Here is an 18031-nt window from a genome sequence, read left to right as displayed (position 1 = left end):
TTGATTTAGCGACTCAAATGAAATGCCATCGTAGCTGGATCTCTCGGAAAAAAAAACTCAAATGAAATAAGATACATAGAAAAACGTGTCAAGATATAAAATATGTATTGCAAATCTAGCCGCGCATTTTGCGCGGGTCAACATGCTATTTTTGTTATAGAAGGAAGGAAAAAGTCTAAAAAAAACCTTGAACTTGTAGTCGAAAGCTAAATCAAACCCCAAACTTCTAATCTCTAAAATCAGCACACCGAACTATGTGATCCCGGTCTATTTTGAACCTTAGCCTGTTTTCAATGGGATTGTCGGCAGGTCTGGGCTGCAGCCCGACGCGACTGGGCCGGCCCACCAGGTGATTTAAAAATTTCGAGACTCAAGGGAATCGAACTTGGGTGCTGGTGCTTCAAAAACCATCACGCTAGCCAACCTAACCGACGACAATTATTTAAACAAAGAAGCACGAAATTATTTAATTACATACCACAACTTGCTTTTTCTTCAAAAAGTGTTCACACTTTAAAAAATGTTCAGGTTTTAAAAAAAAGTTCTCGTTTTCAAAATTTCTTTGTGTTTGAACAAAATGTTCATTCCAATATTTTTGACAATTTTCAAGAAAACAAAAGGAAATTAAAAAAATGTTTTGAAACGTACACATTTTTATATAAAAATGGGAACATATTTTTAAAACCTCAAAAAAATTAAATTGTGAGCACTTTCTATTTTGTTACAAATGGGAACAAATCTAAAATATTTTTCAGGTTTCAAATTTTTCCGCACTTTAAAATTTTGTTCAGGTTTAAAAAAATTCAGTTTTTTCAAAAAATTCTTTTGGTGATTTAAAAAGGGTTCATGTTTTCAATATTTGTTTGTGTTTTTTAAAAAAGATCGCAATTCCAAAAATTCGCGAAAATGTTCGGATTTCAATTTTGTTTTGACAATTTTCAAGAAAATCTTTCATAAAATTTCTGAGATGTTTCCAAATCTCGGCGCTGTTATATGTTAAATAAAGTCGCTATTGTCTATCACATAAATAGATTGCAGTGGCAGTGGCAAGCAATACGAGTTTTGCACCGCCAAGGTCTTAAGTTCGACTCACGGTACCCTCTCTTTTGTAGACTTTTCGTAAGTCGCGAGTTAAGTGTGCTGATTTCAGGGATTAGAAGTTCAGGATTTGATTTAGCTTTTGTCTACAAATGCAAGGTTTATTTTAGACTTCCTTTCCGAATGAAAGCAGAACGTGCGGAGCAGAAGAGCGCACTTGACACGAAATATCGGGAACGAATAATCCGTAATCATGGCTGAGGTTTTGGCATACAGTGGTTAAGGCGTGTAACTGCTACGGGCGGAGTTTCGAATCATGGCAGAGGTTTTGGCCTAGCAGTGGTTAATTTTTTTTGTAACTGCTACGGGCGGAGTTTCGAATCGGGAACGAATAATCCGTAAACGAAGCCAAAGCAAGGTGGATGGATCACTATTCCCTTCATAGCTGGGACGTGCACGTGCATGCACTCTCTCTCTCTCTCTCTCTCTCTCTCTCTCTCTCTCTCTGCACACACATCGTCACTCACTCCCTGTCTAGCTTGTGTGCAAAACGTGCATGCAGCGACCATGTTGGGGCTTGGGCTTGCCGTTAACGGGACCACCAGCAACATGCTGGTGTACCTGCTCAAGGAGTACCATGTGGACGGCGTCGACGCCGCGCAGATCACCAACGTCGTCCGCGGCTTCCTCAACCTGGTGCCCATCGCCGGTGCCATCCTCTCCGACTCCTATCTGGGTTGCTTCCCCGTCATACTTGCCGGAGCGGCCATCAACCTTCTGGTGCGACCCCTACCCAAAATACTCCCTCTGTCATCCGCTCCGAGCGCCATCTAACTCCGGATGGAGAGCGATTATAACAGAATGGTCCACGTTGCAGTTCATAGTATGGTCATCCTATAACTAGATGATACGACGCGCGTTGCAGCAGAAATTGCTTATAATGTAGTTTAATATGGTTTTGGTTACACGAATTTGAATATTTGAATTAATAATATAAAATAAAAAATGAAATGCATAACATAATTTTAGAATAAAAATATTTATTAAATAAGTAACATAATATAATTACAACATTCGAGCCTTTTGTATAATATGCTTGCACAAAAAAACTAAAAGTACATATGATAACTTTATAACTATATATGTTTATCCAATATAAGTAACATAATGTAATTGCAATGTTTAAGGCCTTTTGCATTGATCATTGCATGTTAAGGTGTGCCTTTCAGATGTCATAGTTGAATATTGAGATAAATTTGTTAGTGGGGATCACGTACTTAGTTATAGTATAGGAACATGAACATGGATATTTGGATTAACATATAAGAAGAAAAATAGAAAATGCATATGATTGTTATTGTATAATTATATAACTACAAAATAATTATTGAATATAAGTAACCTAATATAATAAAAGCATTTGAGGCATATTCCATGCATGGTTGGACCAAAATTGAAAATACATATGATTATTGGATAATTATATAATACATAATATGATGAAAACATTGAAGTCTTTTTGCATGCATTGTTGCACGTGTTGAAATGGGCCTTTGAGGTGGAATAGTTACATGTTAAGATAAATATCTTAGTGGGGAATCACCTAATTATTAGTATATCAGATGTTCCTATATATTGTTTTTAGAACATCCCTATGCATAATTACTTTTTAGTTTAAGTAATTTACAGTAGGATTATCTTATTATTATTTTTATGCTAATAAACGTAACTCATTGTTCGATGTGTAACAAAATTATTCAAATGGTCCTATCATGTAATGTCGAGAAAAACATGCTGCTCTCTGTCTATCAAAATAAGCATATGAATTATGCATGCATGATCACTTCACACTTATAGACGGTAAAGAGAAATACCAACTATATCTCATGCTCCTCTCACAAAAGGAAAGAAAACTCTCTTTAATTCAACTACCTCAATCTATATAATGATCCTTTCACATCCAATAGTGAAAGAAGTATTACAATATTCTTCACGCGTGAATATTTTGTAGATAAGAGAGGTTTGAGAAGAGAAATACTGGTTGACATGAAAGTTTATAGTGATTGCCGTTGTGTGGTGCAAATACTTAGCCGCGTGAGAAATAACTCAATATTAGCAACAATTATTTTTCTCGGTGCCAACATTCTATAGCCTTTTACACAATAAAAAAATGGATGCTCTGCAACCAAACTATTTCTCACGCACTTGAACCAGGAAGTCCTTTGCAAAAGGTCATATTTTGTTAATACTTTTTCACAATGTTATTATACAGTCTTTTGTGTTGTTCACTCTCACCGCGGCACTGCCATCCTTGCGGCCGCCACACTGCACCTCGCCGTTGGCCGACTGTCAGCAAGGATCCCCTGGTCAGCTCATTGTTTTGTACGGTGCCATCTGGCTTCTCGCCATTGGCGCTGGTGGGACACGTTTCAACATCTCGACGATGGGTGCGGACCAGTTCGAACGCAGGAGCGACAAGGACACCTTCTTCAACGTACATGGTCTTCCTCTATTGCTCCTTCATGCTCGGCGATACAGCCATAGTCTACATCCAGGACAATGTGTCGTGGGCCGTGGGCTTTGGTGTTTGCCTCACCACGTCGGCATTTGGCTTGGTCATGCTTCTGCGCGTACTCCCTTTGTTTTTTTTAGTCTCCATATAAGATTTGGTCAATGTCAAATTTTACAAAGTTTGACTAACTTTATAAAAAATATATCATTAGCTACAATACCAAAATTATATGTTATGAAAACTAATTTCATCATTTATCTAATAATGTTAATTTCATAGTATGAATGTTGATATCTTTTCTTACAAAGCTAGTCAAACTTTACAAAGTTTGACTTTGACCAATTCTTATATGCAAACTAAAAAAACGAAAAGAGTACGTTACTACCGGATGCCGGCGACAAAGGCCAGCCCGTACATAGAGCTGGCTCACGTTATGGTGGCCGCCGTGCGCAAGGGTGACATCGAAGTTAGTGGCGCGCATGGCGGTGTGCAGTACAACGTGGGCAATGGCACCGTCGTGGACTCCGCCGGCGACGGGGCACCAAGTAAAAGCTTAAGGTAAGTACTCCCTCTGTAAAAAAATAATATAAAAGCATTTAGATCGCTAAAAAACACGCTCTTATATTTCTTTACAGCGGGAGTATTTAGGTGGCATCCCGTAGTTACACTGGATTGATGCATCATTTGCTGTATCTTGTTGTTGTAGATTTCTGAACCGAGCCGCCATGATCACTGCAAGCGACGGCTCTGGGTCCGGGGATGCGTTGGCTGGCACCTGGAGGTTGTGCACGGTGCAACAAGTGGAGGACCTCAAGGCCCTCGTCGGCGTCTTCCCGCTGTGGTCCTCCGGCATAATGTTGTTCATGTCGATCGGCGTGATGATCGGCATGATCATCCTGCAGGCACTCGCTCTGGACCGCTCCGTCGGGCCACACTTCAGCATCCCGGTGGGGTCAGTCGCTGTCAGCTGCCGCGTCTCGTTCATCGCGGCTACCCTTGTCCTGGACCGCGCCGTCTTCCCTCTCTGGCGCAGGATCACCGGCGGCACGCCACCGACCGCACTGCAACGCGTGGGCACCGGCCACGTTTTGAACGTCATTGCCATAGTCGCCACCGCGCTGGTGGAGCGCCGGAGACTTGCGCAACCCGGCGTGCCCATGTCCGTGATGTGGCTGCTGTTCCCGCTGGGCATCGTCGGAGTCAGGGAGGCCCTGCACTTCCCTGGGAGCATGGCCTTCTACTACCAGGAGTTCCCCGAGACGCTGCGGAGCCTGGCTACGGCAATGGCGCCCATGCTCGTCGCGCTGGGGTTCTTCTTGAGCACCATGTTCATGGACGTGGTGACGCGGGTCACGGCGTGGCTGCCGGAGAACATCGACCACGGGAGGCTGGACAACGTGTACTGGACACTTGCGGCAATGGGGACACTCAACCTTGCGTACTTCCTCGCCTGCGCCAGGCAGGCGAGGAAGTACGCAAGATACAAGTACCACAACAGAGCGGCAACATAGAAATTCAACCTTGTGTGAGTTGCTTGTCTACGAAATTTAGAAGGGCTACCTCTTCGTGTGAGTTGCACCTTCCTACTTCACAACAAAGTGAACAAAATGGATGGAACTTCGTAGTAAGGATGAACTATCTAATAACACTTCTGCTTTGGTAGACCCCACTAAACACAAGGACGGCTCAGATTAACCCATACCTCTTCATAATAAAGGACATGATGGTCATATTTTGTTGTGTATGTTTTTCTTTTTAGAATATCCATTCGATGTATACATATAGGCCGTACACTTGCGCGCTGGGCCGTCCCAACCATCTCTTTAAATTGCAAAAATATATGAGTGCGCCAAGATTCAAGACAAGAACTTTTGGTTCAAAATGCAACGCCATAACCAACTTGCCACCACCACTTAACATGGTTGCAGGTGTCTTTCTTATTCTTTTCTTGTATCCGCTTTTTTCCCCCAATTTTCTTCTTTACTTCTTTCCTTCTTTCCTTTTTCTTGCTCTTTTTTTTCTCGTTTTTAACGGTTTTGTCCCAGATTTAATTTCCTTCTCTATTTCTTATTTTTTGTTTTCCTTTCTTTTTTGTTCATTTTTTTATTTTCCCTTTTCTCTTGCAATGTGCAAACTTTTTCCAATTTCGTTTTTATGAATGAATGGACTTTTAACAAAATTTGCGAATATTTTTTCAAACTTGGTGAACGTTTTCCTAAATCGATAACTTTTTAAAAATTCATAAAAAATATTGATGAACATTTTTTGAAAATAGATGATTTTTTTTTCAAAATTGATGTTCCTTTTTCTCAAAATTGATGAAGTTTTTCAAAATGAATGCATATTTTCAAAGTAGATGAACTTGTTTTGCCAAAATTGATGGACTTTTTTCAAAATCGATGAACTTTCTCAAATCCTTCAGAAAAATCTACAAACATGAATATTTTTCTCAATTCATGTTCCAAAAAATGCAAAACTTGTTGAAACCCGAAACCACATGACATGGTGCCTTAAATCGATCATACAATGACATGAAAAAAAACTGAGACCATTTAAGAGATGTTGAGAAATGGGCTACTCCCAATTGGACTCTTCTGTTCTAACCGAACAGTCTCCGTCGAACATGGTATTTTTGGAAATCTCAAAACTGACCCAAACTTCCGTAAGCAGGTAGGCGTGCCCATGGTAGTCATTTACGCCAGGTTTGAATGATTTCCTACACCATATGCAAGTTGCGACACGTCTCGCCATTTATCGACCATTTTTACCGAGAAAACTCCAGAAAATACAAAATTGGTCGAAAAGCAAAGCAACTTGGCATGGTGCCATAACTTGGTCATACAAGCCACTGGAAAAAAGGATGTCGAAAAACAACATTCTATGAGATGAAGCCTTGTATTTTATGAATATTTGTATTCCAATGTTTGTACCTTTTTTTTACAATTGTGTCTGTTCAATGTTTGTATAATTTTTTAGAATGTGAATGTTATAATTTATGAACAAAATTTGAATAGGCAAACTTTTTTTGAAATTTTGGAAAAATGGAAATGGAAAAGAAACAAAAACTATTAGCAAAAAAGAGAAAGAAATAATGGAAAAAGTCTGAGTAAGCTGGTTGGTAAAGGATAGTTCTAGTAGTTTGCGTTTTTGTAGTTAGACATTTGATCAGTTTGTGTACCTAGCGGCGAGCGGTCGGCAGGGAGAGTTACAGGGTTTGATCCGCTCATTGCCCTTTCCTTTTAAAGGTAGTTTCCCTGTTTTCGCGTGCGATAATGGATGGGGCCAGTCGAGGCAGCATACTGTGCGTGGCACCTTCTATCTGACTCTACTTCCCGAAGGCGAACCCTATTTGCCGCCCGAGGGTGTCAAACTGTCATGGCTTTGTTGAAGTAAAGCGACCCACACGATATGCATTGGCCCACTTTGAACGAGCAACCGGTTTTGGGAAAATGTTCACAGTGTATAAAAAGTGTTCATCATGTCTACTAATTTTATTCAACGTGCATTTCAAAAATATTCAGCATATATTTTAAAGAAAGTTTAGTTTGTATTTGAAAGAAAAACACCGTATACTGGGAAAATGTTAAGTGCGTATTTTAAATTCACTTTTTAGAAAACTGTTCATATTTAAGAAAAGAATATTCTATTTTTTTATGATTTTGAAACATTGTTGGCATTTTCAAGAAATTTTGTTCGCATTGTTTTGCAAGAGTATTGGAAAAGAAAAGAAAAAGTCGGATCTGCAATTCTAAATAGTACTTTAAATGTTAGCACTGCCTTTTAGCCGTACTCAGTTACTAGGCTGTCTGGTTAGCATCGGTTCCATTCATGGCCAGGTTGTGAGTTCGATACCAGGTGCAAGTGCTTTTATTTTTTGCATTTATTACGGATATGTGTCTATTTTTTTTATTAATACGTGTACAACAGACTACTGTATAATTTGTGAAATGTTTATATTGCCCTTTATACGCTTTTATTTTTCGCATTTATTAAGGATATGTGTCTAAATTTTTTTATTAATACGTGTACAACAGACTACTGTATAATTTGTGAAATGTCCAACTCAGCAAATTTATCTATGTGGCAATGAGTTAATGAAGAGAGAGGTAGTTCTAGTAACTTAGCTAATTACTGTAACATCACATGTCGCAATGCAGTATGAGTCTATAACCTAATAAATGGAGTTTTGCATGACACCACACCTATGTTACTACCAACTATGAAGGTAGTAATATAGTCCAGGAATATGTGCAGGTTACTACTGTATAATTTGTGAAATGTCTATATTGTCCTTTATACGCTTTGTGAGGGGGGTCTACCGAAGCATTGCTCATCTAATAATATGCACAAAGGATACATTTTAGTGTCACGACATAGGCATGTGTTCATTGATGAGCTCAACACGACTAGCCACAATGGGAGTACCTTCAGTAGTAACTTCAAGTCCAACTCAGCAAATTTATCTATGTGGCAATGAGTTAATGAAGAGAGAGGTAGTTCTAGTAACTTAGCTAATTACTGTAACATCACATGTCGCAATGCAGTATGAGTCTATAACCTAATAAATGGAGTTTTGCATGACACCACACCTATGTTACTACCAACTATGAAGGTAGTAATATAGTCTAGAAATATGTGCAGGTTACTAGTGTATGTTACTCTTCATTGTGGCTAGTCTTAGTTTGTTACCACAAGTGCTTATTAATTGTTACAAAAGCCAGAAAGATCGGTTGAACGATCAAAGGCGCCGCAATAGAGATTACAGCGCACATACTTATGCATAAAAATCTATGTACAATGCCACCACACAAATAGTCTGAAAGCACACGCTATCCATTAGTGATTGCAAATTGATGCCTTCCTTGACCTACAGTTGAGTTTCCTTTTTAGTTGGTGCACCTGTGTACCCGTATCCTCATTAGTGGGCTGAGGAATCGAGGCGCCGCTGACTTTGTTTGCCATGTCGCAGTCTTGATCGGTCAGTCTTGACTGAGAAATGGTGTCCTAAACAAAGCGACATTTCGGCCTCCCCACTCTCGTCTACTAGACTCATGTTTCTCTAGTCTCCTTTCTCATGCTTCCCTTGTCTAGTGGTGCCCACATATTAGGGAGAGTCCTCCTAGTGCGCCTCGTCGGTGTCCAGGACTTACTGTCAGTGATTTCGTCATGGCATATCCCTCTTCCGTTCCCTTGGGTACCTCCTCTTCAAATCCACCACCTCCATCCTCGACACCAGTCGCATCGGAGGAACAAACGGATGATCCCTCCATGGGGGAGGATCTAACAGTATGCGCCGATGCGGTAGGAGGGGGAACACGAGTCATTAGACATTGTACTATAGTAGGGGTGTCCAAGGTTCCGAAGAAAGAAAGATTGAACCGAAGGAGCCATTGATATGGCATCCTTCAATGTTGATTGAGCACAAGATGGTAATATTCTTATAGCCAAAAAGGCGAGAGTTCTGTTGAAACTTTGGAAGTTGGATTTCGAATAGTTTCATCAGTCATCACCACCATATGAGATCTTAGGGATCAAGATGAACCGTGTTTCCTGGTTTTATTACAAAATTATAATTCGTAGCTCCCTTGGACTGGGGAACTGGTTTCTTTATCTGAGAGCGAAAACATGGACATGAGATGAAGTGGATTATGGACAAATATAAAGAAAATAAATACGTCAAGAAAGTTTTAAAAAATCGTTTCTTAGTTAGTCAATCATAAAAACGTCCATAACGTCAACAATTCACATGGCACTCCGGATACAACTTGACCAAATAACCACGACACGCGTATGTAACAGTACATAAATGGAAAGAATAGAGGAAATCACACGGTGGCAGCCTCCCTAGACGCGTCACGCCTCAGTGCACGCCACCGGCGTCGTGCTTGTGGTTGTGGCCGCCGACGCCAGCGTGCTTGTGGAGGCGGTGGTCCATGGCGGCCTCGCGGTGCGCGACCTTCTCCTGGTGCAGCTGCGCCTCAGCGGCAGCGACCTTGGCCCTGCCGCGCTCGTGCGCCAGCTGACGCTCGTCGTGCGACCTCGACGTTGCCGCCTCCACCTTCTCCGCCAGCTTAGCCCACGCGATCTTCGCCTTGGCCCTCAGCGCGCTCGAGCCGTCCTTCACCTTCACCTTCGCTTGCTGCATCTCGTTGGTGATCCTTGTGGTTGGGTTTCGTGGATACTCTTGTGTTGTCTAGCTAGCTTGAGCTTCTTCTTCCTCTTTGTTTTCTTCTGGATCAGGGTGAGTTTTTATACAGGCGGAGTGGTGGTCCAGCTGGGTGAACCGTCGTGCTAAGGGTGTCGGGTGAGAGGTCCCTGTTGAGAGGTCGGCCGATAGGGACCTGCTGTCGGTCGACACGGAGGAAATAATAAATGAAAGAAACGGATGTCCAAACGAGCTGTAAATTGGTACGGACCTCACGCACTAAAATATCTTACATCCAAAAAACAGATTTGTTTTAGTTCTTCTAGTATTTTTATTTATCTTATTACTGTTCATGGCGGGAACTGATGACCTCGGAGCCAAATCTCCGCTCTCCTTTGCTAGCGGTGACATGATAATGTGGAAATCTGGTAATTAAAGTGGATTTGGCCGTAACTGATTTGGACTGTGACCGGGAATATAAGTTGAAAAGTTGACATCAAAAATCTAAAAATACTAAAAGAGGCATGTGAAGTTTTTCAACTAGGAAAAACTAGTTCAGCAAAACAACAGAGCAAAGGAAAAAATGCTAAATATCATGTGGATTTTTTTTAAAAAGTATTAGTGGAAACAGTAGAATTTAAAAGATGGTGAGAAAATGCCATTGGTGGAGATTGGAGAGAAGGAAAACAAAGAGAGGAAAGATAAGCCAATATTCAATTCGGTGCCAGGGCTCATCTGCACCTAGTGAATAGTAAAAAAATCAGAGTTTTTTTTTAAATCTGATTTTTTTTGGTGGTGCACGATACTCAAATGTCTGATGTTTGTGCAAAATTGTGGGGTGTTTGGCCGTTCGAGGAGCTCGTGAAAAAATAGACAAAATCGGGTGTCAACAATGTTGTTTTGAAAAGTTAAGCAACTTTTTATTTTAGCAAAGTAAAGCAGCTGAAAAGAACAGAGAGGAAAGAAACGGCTAGCTGAAAGCCCTAGTATGCTTGAAATCACACGGCCCAATTATACAGTGCGCTCGAGCTATAATCCTCATATTATCCACCCAAGGGAGAACGAAGGGGCTGTTTGGTTCTAGACCTAACCGTGTGCCACACTTTGCCATACACTGTTGCCACACTTGCCTAAGATTAGTTCTTCAAAATGAGAGCCACAAGTTGGCAAGCCTAAGAGAATCTTACCACATTTTTTGAGTGTATGTGATGTGGGACCCTAGTGTGGCTTGCCTAAGGCGTGACTTGAACCAAACGCCCATCCAAGTTGGTCAAACTTGCCTAACCTTAGGTGTGACAACCTTAGGCAAACTTAGTCTCAAACCAAACAGCCCCTAAGTTCCTCCTCATCGTCATATACACTACCGGGACCTCCTATTTGACACATTGTGCATTAAAATGATGTGCAATAACAGAATGTTCATTTATGGGATACGTACTTCAACGCTGCCTAGAGGCTCATCCCAAGCATTTTTTTAAATTTGTATTTTCCTATGATTTTCAAATCAGTTCCCTTCAAAAAGAACGGTCTGCTTTTTCTGGATCTATCAAAATAAACTACATACTTTTAAAAAAGTACAAAGTTTTTTTTCTAAAGTATAAAAAATGCACAAAATTTGTTTGAAAAATCTATACATTGTTGAAAAAATTGATAGTTTTGAGATATGCAAAGCTTTTTAAAATTATTTCTAACCATTTTTATCAACATTTGAATAAATTTTAAATCTCTGAACATTTTTTACTGAATAATACGAACATTTTTGCCAAAAGCTGTGGAATTTTCAAAAACCATTTGTGAAGATTTTAAAATGGTGAGCATTTTAAAATTTATGATGTTTTGAAAATAGACATTTCCTAAAAAATTTGATCATTTCAAAAAGGAAAAAAACCTAGAAGAAGAAAAATCAAACAAGAAAAGAAATAAACATATATAAGACTAACAAAAAAACAAAAAAAAAGATTGTAGAATCTTTCTAAATCTGGAAAACCCATCCCAAGAACCTTCCCAAAATAGTGAAACAGGAAAAGCAATTTGGGCGGGCCCAATTTTGCTCCGTTTATTTGTTATCACAATATTCTGTCGCAAAGCGCGCCAAAAAGGATTCACCTCCACTATGGATCCCCTAAATAGCGGGCGCCTCTGCATCTCTCTTCCAATGAGTTCTGGCAGTCACCATTTTTTATGCAAGAACGGGTAGCACTCCCATCATTTTTTCTACTTAACTCACCCAAACAAGTGTTTTTTCTCGCATTGCCTCTTACTAGATTTGTATCATTTTTTTGTTTTTCATTCTTGCAATCTTTCGCTCACACGTGACCGGAAAGAGTAGACAACTTTTTATTCCCATTTATCAGGTTGTTGTTCCTTTTTTTCGTTTTCGATATTTTAGCATAGGAACACTGTCCTTAACCTGCAAATACATCTTTTAAAAACATGAACACATATTTTTGCATATGTATAAAACAGTTGTTATAAACATTTTATGATAAAATGATAGACATTTAAAATTCATGATTTTTTTGAAAATTACATAAAAGTTTTGAACAAGCGCGACCATTTGTTTTGAAATTGTATGAACATTTTAGAAAAATGTGTTAACACTTCCTTAAGTTATTGAAAATAAAATAAAATCAGTGAACACTTTTTAAAAAGTGTTCATCATGTAAAAAAATTTCATCACATTATTGCAATTTAAAACTTGCATGTTGTAATGAAAACACATATTTGTATTTATCAATTGTCTCCGTGCATTTAATAATGTTCATTGCATATTTTTAAAAGTCATACATGATTATTTTCTAAACACTATGAAGATTTTATAAGTACATGTTGATTTCATAAAAAAATATGATTAACATTTGAATACAACGACGAACATTTTAAAATACATAATGAGCATTTTTCCGTGAACACTATGAACAAAAAAACAACCTGCTTAAAAGAGAAAATAAGAAACAAATAATAATAATGAAATAAAAACTGAATAAAGAAAATAGGATAGAACAAACAAACAAAAAGAAACAAAAGAAGAAGAAAATGAGCAAGAATGTTTTTGGCAAACAAGACCTGTCCAGTACATGGTATCTCGCGAGTGGACGAACCCACATCCCACATACTCCAGAGAGGCGAAGGCGAGGAAAAGGAAATTGTTTGGTGGGATGAACTACTTGCAAGAGCACCGAAGGCGAGCGCAACTTATAAGTCGCGATAAGCGAGGTATAGTCATTGCGCCACACCGCATCCACGTCGGGCCCCTCCAACCTAGTTCGATTCTCTCAGTTGTCGACCTCACCCCATTAGCTCCACCGTGGACTAGTATGAGCATAGCACTTTTTGGTCGCAGTTAGTAGGAGAAAACTAGGTGGACGCATGAGTAGTGAAGTGGTTGCGAGTTGCTATCTGCCAACTTGCTCGAGTTATAGTGCAAAAGTCAATGTTTAGTCCCATACTGCTCATGGGAATAATAGTAGTTCACTACTTAAAAATATCCTAGCGATCAATATTTTTTTACTAGTGGTGATAAATTTCAATGCAAACTGCTTTCCCTAGGTTTCAAAGAATCAAGGAATCACTACTTTTACAAGCTAGAACTATAGTTAACTTGGCAGCAAAAATCTATTGGCACTAAAATTGTTCTTTAGGAGGTTACTACCGAGGACGTTCCTGTTTTCTGATATTTTGAACAATAGAATGACACCAGCTTTCTCATCTTTGAAAGGAACAAAGATATTTTATTTACATATCAATGCATGCTTGCTCACTTCCGGAAAAAATCAGGGACCTGAGAAAAATGTTCAGTTGTACACAGGGCACCCCTTGACAACTATACCTTTAGCAGTGGGGCAAGAAGCCAGCGGACATCCATCCAAGTCATTGCCCCACCAATTCAAACTGATGTTCTCCAAGCCTAGGCACAAGTAAATTAAGACAGCCATGAACGCCAAACCTGCATCTAGTGCACCTGAGAGCAGATAATTGTGTCGTTCCCACCAGTCTCGTCGATATCTATAGACCACATAACCTGACAAAAACCCAACAAGTATCCATGTGGTGTAGTTTACAGCGGTGGCAGGCGGCATCTTGACGGTGCAACCGATCATCACAGGCATGTTGATGAGTAAGATCCAGTTCTGGCCCGGGAATGCCTTGTGTGCAAACCATACCAAGGGAGGAGCAATAGCACCTCCCAAGAAGAACCAGTTCACTGCCGAGTAAGTTCCCAAGGCCCCGAATATTCTGCGTGGGCCAATAAGACCCCATATGACCGATGCATCATAGAACACATGATCGGCGGGGCATGTCCAAGGGCTGTCCGCTGAGAGAAGCTCGATGTTGCAGATGTTGGGGATTGTGTCCATAAGCCACCACGCCGTTCCAAGGTACACAAATGCCGCAATCGATGTTCCTACCACCTGCCATTATTCCAAGAATTTGTTTCTTATTGTCACAATACAAAATGATCTTGTCTAGTCTGGTGGTGTGGAAATGACAGATAAATTATGTATATGGCTTAGTGGCGCTTACCTGAGCCATAAACATTGCCCTTGGGGGAATCTTCATATAGTGGCCCAACTTAAAATCTTGCAGAAACATCAGAGCTTGGTGCATGCTGATATACCCATAAACCTTAAAGCACATATTCGCGACGGGTCGTCCAGGGTACAAGAACCCAATGATGTACTCTGTGACGATGTTCAATCCTGGGGTCTGCATATAGTGGAATAATGTAAGTTGTGGATCCGGTGCTCTAGATCATGCAAGTTGTTAGAACCCTTACCTGGTTTGTTGTCGCCGTGATGATTCCAATTGGGAGGGTGAAGAAAAAGGCAATGGCGCATGCAAGCAGTACACCCCACCAGGGCAGCTGGAGCTGCTCGATGTAGTACTCGCAAGCAAATACAGTGGCAGCAATGCTAACAAGAAGGATGCAGATGAACCACCACTCAGGGACCTGCTTATATCTCCTCATTAGCTTTGTATGTACGTCCACACTTTTTCCTCGAAATGTTGATCTACTTAACTGCAAAATTTCGCTGGACACAAGAATCAGGACTCTTAGTTGCCACGACCATGTGATCTTGCACAACAAATTGACAGATTTTTTACCTTCCGTGGAACAGAAGAACATGAACAATCGTCGCGCTAAGGGATGCAAAGCTAACACCGTATGTGATTGCCAAGAGAGTGCTGAGGTATAGTGGCCCGTTTCTCTCGTACGCCTCCTTGTCGAAATGGAAATGGTCGTCCACGATGGCCGAGATGTTGTACTTCTGCCCGGTCAAGGTGAAGAGATCGGCAGAGAAGATGGGGAAGGTCTGTGCCTTGTAGAAGTTAAACCAGTACCCGATGGGGGTGATTACGTACATGATGATGAAGAAGCCTGCAGGGACATTCACGGTGGCGAACCACGGGCTGACAAGAGGGCTCCCAAGGTAGCTAGAGACGGACGCCCAGTCGAGGCCGATGGCGCCAATGCCGAGCCCATGGAGGCCTGAGCCGAGCTGCTGGGCAAGCACGGAGTGGGGGAAGACACAGCAGATCCAGGAGAGGGAGGTGAGCATCTGGAACAGATAGCCCGGGAAGACGTAGTACGCGAAGCTGCAAACGAATGCCACCAGGAAGAACTGGTTGCGCGTGAAGCCGCCTTTTCGGCGCCCTTCTTTCTCATGGAGAGCCCTGACGAGAAAAATGCATTAAGTTCTTTTGAAGAAAAAATGTACATTTTCATCATATGTTTGTGTAAACTTCTAGTCTTTTATAGTAAATTACATTGGCGGTAGAACAACTAACCACATGAAAGAAATTTTCATACAACATGTCCTAAATTGCTCGAGCGACACCTCCGGTTTGAGGGAGCAAATACTCTCCGAAGTATTTCCTCTGTAAAGAAATATAAAAGCATTTAGATCATCAAAATAGTAATCTAAACGGTTTTATATTTATTTATAGAGGGATATGTTTTGGTTGCCGTATGTACGCGAGGCGGTCTAATGTGACAACCGGTGGAAAAATTCTCATGTGCCGCACTCGTGAGGGAGGTGACGAGGCGGTCCAACATGGCTACTGGCGGAAAAATCCTCATGTGCCGCACTCGTGCGCGAGTCGGCAGGGAATGTATTTGGTGCACCGGGGCAATTTGTGTTACCGGTGCACCGGTCACCTGTTGCACATTAAAAAATATTCGAACAAATCCAAAAAAAAATATAACGCATTGACACAACATCAATGTATGTTGTCACAAAATTTTAATTCAATATTTGAAACATTGCTCGAGATATAAAAATAACAAATTTGACACTGAATAGTACGTAAGACAAGTTGGGCTTCAGTTTTGGCCCATTAGCACATTGAGGTCAAATTTATCATTTTTGTATCTTGAGCATTGTTTTGAATTTTGATTTGAATTTTTGTGACAACATACATTGATGTTTTGTTGATACACTAAATTATTTTCGAATTTTTTTGAATATTTTTGAATGTGCAACGGGGTCCGGTGCACCGGTAACACCAATTGTCTTGGTGCACTAGATACGTTCCCCGAGTCGGCATGGGTAATTTTGACGAAAATCCCACCAAATTATTGAGTTCCTTAGAACTGGCTACTTCCCTCCAACTCAGACCACGTGATCATGATGTAATTTTGACGTGTCATGATCCATGACAGGTAGCTAGCCAGCTATACTGGTCTTTGCTCAACCAAAACAAAGAAACTCTTACTTGCAATAAGTATACTTTTCTTAATATAAGAAAATAATAATAAATAATCATGGCTTGTGAATTAAGCTCAAGCATCAACAAGTCAACCCTCTGAGGCTCTGACCAAGTACTATTAAGTTGTGTGCAATGTGATGACTAATTAGCGGTTAAAACTAATCATGTTGCTTGCCGGAGATGTGGGAAGGTGTACCTGAAGAGGGAGACCTGCACGAGGTTGGACGGCCACCACATGCTCGCCGGCTCCACGAGGTACCGCCGGAATATGCCCGCCCACCCGAACCCGAGCACCTGGGTGGTGAGCACGACGAGGAGAGAGACGAAGAAGGTGAGGTCCTTGCCGCAGAAGACGCGGACGGCGGTGACCACGTGGATGGCGTAGACGGTGCCGGCGCCGGCGTTGGCGAAGATGGTGATCAGCACGTGCTCCTTCACGTTGAACGGGCCCGGGTTGAGGGTGAACTCGTAGTGTGTGCCACGGAGGAAGGGGCGCTCCGGCAGCGCGGCCGCCATGAGCCGGCCGAGCGGCACGACGGCGACCTGGGCGGAGATGGCGGTGACGGTGAGCGGCTCCTTGCGGTACCAGAAGAACTGGTTGAGGAAGGAGAGCACGGCGCAGGAGAGGACGCCGAGGACCCACATCCGGAACGTCAGCACGGGGGTGTCCGGGTCGTCGCCCACCGGCACCGTCAGCGCCACCTGCTCGATCGGCGAGTTCTCCCCCTCCTCCTCCTCATCCCGCTCCGGCGAGCTGCGCGACGTCGACGCCGGCACTGCATGGGGAGCAGAGACCGGTTAAATGGCCAGCAGCAGCGGGAGCAGGGGTGCGTGCGTGGGCGGAAGGAGCTTACGGAGTGGGGAGGTGATGCGATCGCCATGGAGCTCCCCGTCCTCCGCTTCTTGGTGGGAGCGGGAGGAGGACGCCATGGCTACCGCGTCCTTTGTTGCGTGGCTGGCGTTCTTGTTGATCCTCCGCGGTAATTAATTCTTCTTGACCTGTGCTGTGACAGACGGTGTCGTCGCTGCATCGTACTCCCTCCGTTTCTAAATAATTGTCTTACTAGCCATCTCAAATGGACTACAACATACGGATGTATGTAGACATGTTTTAGAGTGTAGATTCACTCATTTTGCTCCGTATGTAGTCACTTGTTGAAATATCTAGAAAGACAATTATTTAGGAACGGAGGGAGTAGTTTAATTGCTATAAGAGCATTATGCGCCCTTAAGAGGGCCCTCTAAGGCTGTTTTTTAGCGCCGGCGCCGAAAAATCGACCCAATCACACTCCCAAGAACCTGTTTTTCGCTGGATTGGGTCGAAATTGACGCCGGTGCACCCAACCCGAACCCGGCGCGCTAGGGGACGCCCGGGGGCGCCGGCGCGAACGTTTTGGTGCGAAAGAGTGGCGGGACCGGCGCGTCAGCGAGACGAAGGCTGGTCGTCCTCATCGTCTCGGTTTTCCCGCGGGGAATCAATGCCAAGGCTGCCGCCGGTCAGCCTGCCATTGATTCACGGACGGCGAAGTGCGGCGACGCCGCCCCCCCTTCCGCCACGTGGCCGCCCCCGAGCCGCTATAAAAGGCGCCCCTGGCCGTGCCGGTGAGGCACTCATCCATCGGCAT

The 18031-nt window shown here is 42.2% G+C and overlaps 2 protein-coding genes and 1 pseudogene across 4 annotated transcripts; 1 reads left to right on the top strand and 2 right to left on the bottom strand.

Moving 5' to 3' along the window:
* The first annotated feature begins 1291 nt into the window (after window positions 1–1291).
* Window positions 1292–5061, top strand: LOC119332921 (annotated as a pseudogene).
* Window positions 5062–9235: 4174 nt separating this feature from the next.
* On the bottom strand, window positions 9236–9781 carry LOC119331157. The gene has a single exon (XM_037604331.1). It carries the CDS (start codon window positions 9693–9695, stop codon window positions 9411–9413), a length of 285 nt encoding a protein of 94 aa, XP_037460228.1. The 5' UTR covers window positions 9696–9781; the 3' UTR covers window positions 9236–9410.
* A 3629-nt stretch (window positions 9782–13410) lies between these two features.
* LOC119329565 (oligopeptide transporter 7-like) lies at window positions 13411–17373 on the bottom strand. 3 transcript variants are annotated; one of them, XM_037602626.1, is made up of 7 exons: window positions 17261–17373; window positions 16603–17182; window positions 15486–15575; window positions 14802–15371; window positions 14473–14728; window positions 14220–14402; window positions 13411–14107 (listed from the first exon to the last, which is right to left on the bottom strand). In XM_037602626.1, the coding sequence occupies exons 1-7, from the start codon at window positions 17334–17336 to the stop codon at window positions 13490–13492; spliced, it is 2373 nt and encodes a 790-aa protein (XP_037458523.1). In that variant the 5' UTR covers window positions 17337–17373; the 3' UTR covers window positions 13411–13489. The 3 variants fall into 3 exon arrangements, with proteins under 3 accessions (XP_037458523.1, XP_037458524.1, XP_037458525.1); XM_037602627.1 differs by lacking the exon at window positions 15486–15575; XM_037602628.1 differs by lacking the exons at window positions 13411–14107; window positions 14220–14402 and having other exon boundaries at window positions 14598–14715.
* Window positions 17374–18031: the final 658 nt, after the last annotated feature.

The sequence above is a fragment of the Triticum dicoccoides genome, chromosome 7A, assembly GCF_002162155.2.
Source record: "Triticum dicoccoides isolate Atlit2015 ecotype Zavitan chromosome 7A, WEW_v2.0, whole genome shotgun sequence".
NCBI lineage: Eukaryota > Viridiplantae > Streptophyta > Magnoliopsida > Poales > Poaceae > Triticum > Triticum dicoccoides.
Note: the sequence above shows the minus strand (reverse complement) of the source record. Positions and strands in the feature narration are given on the sequence as shown.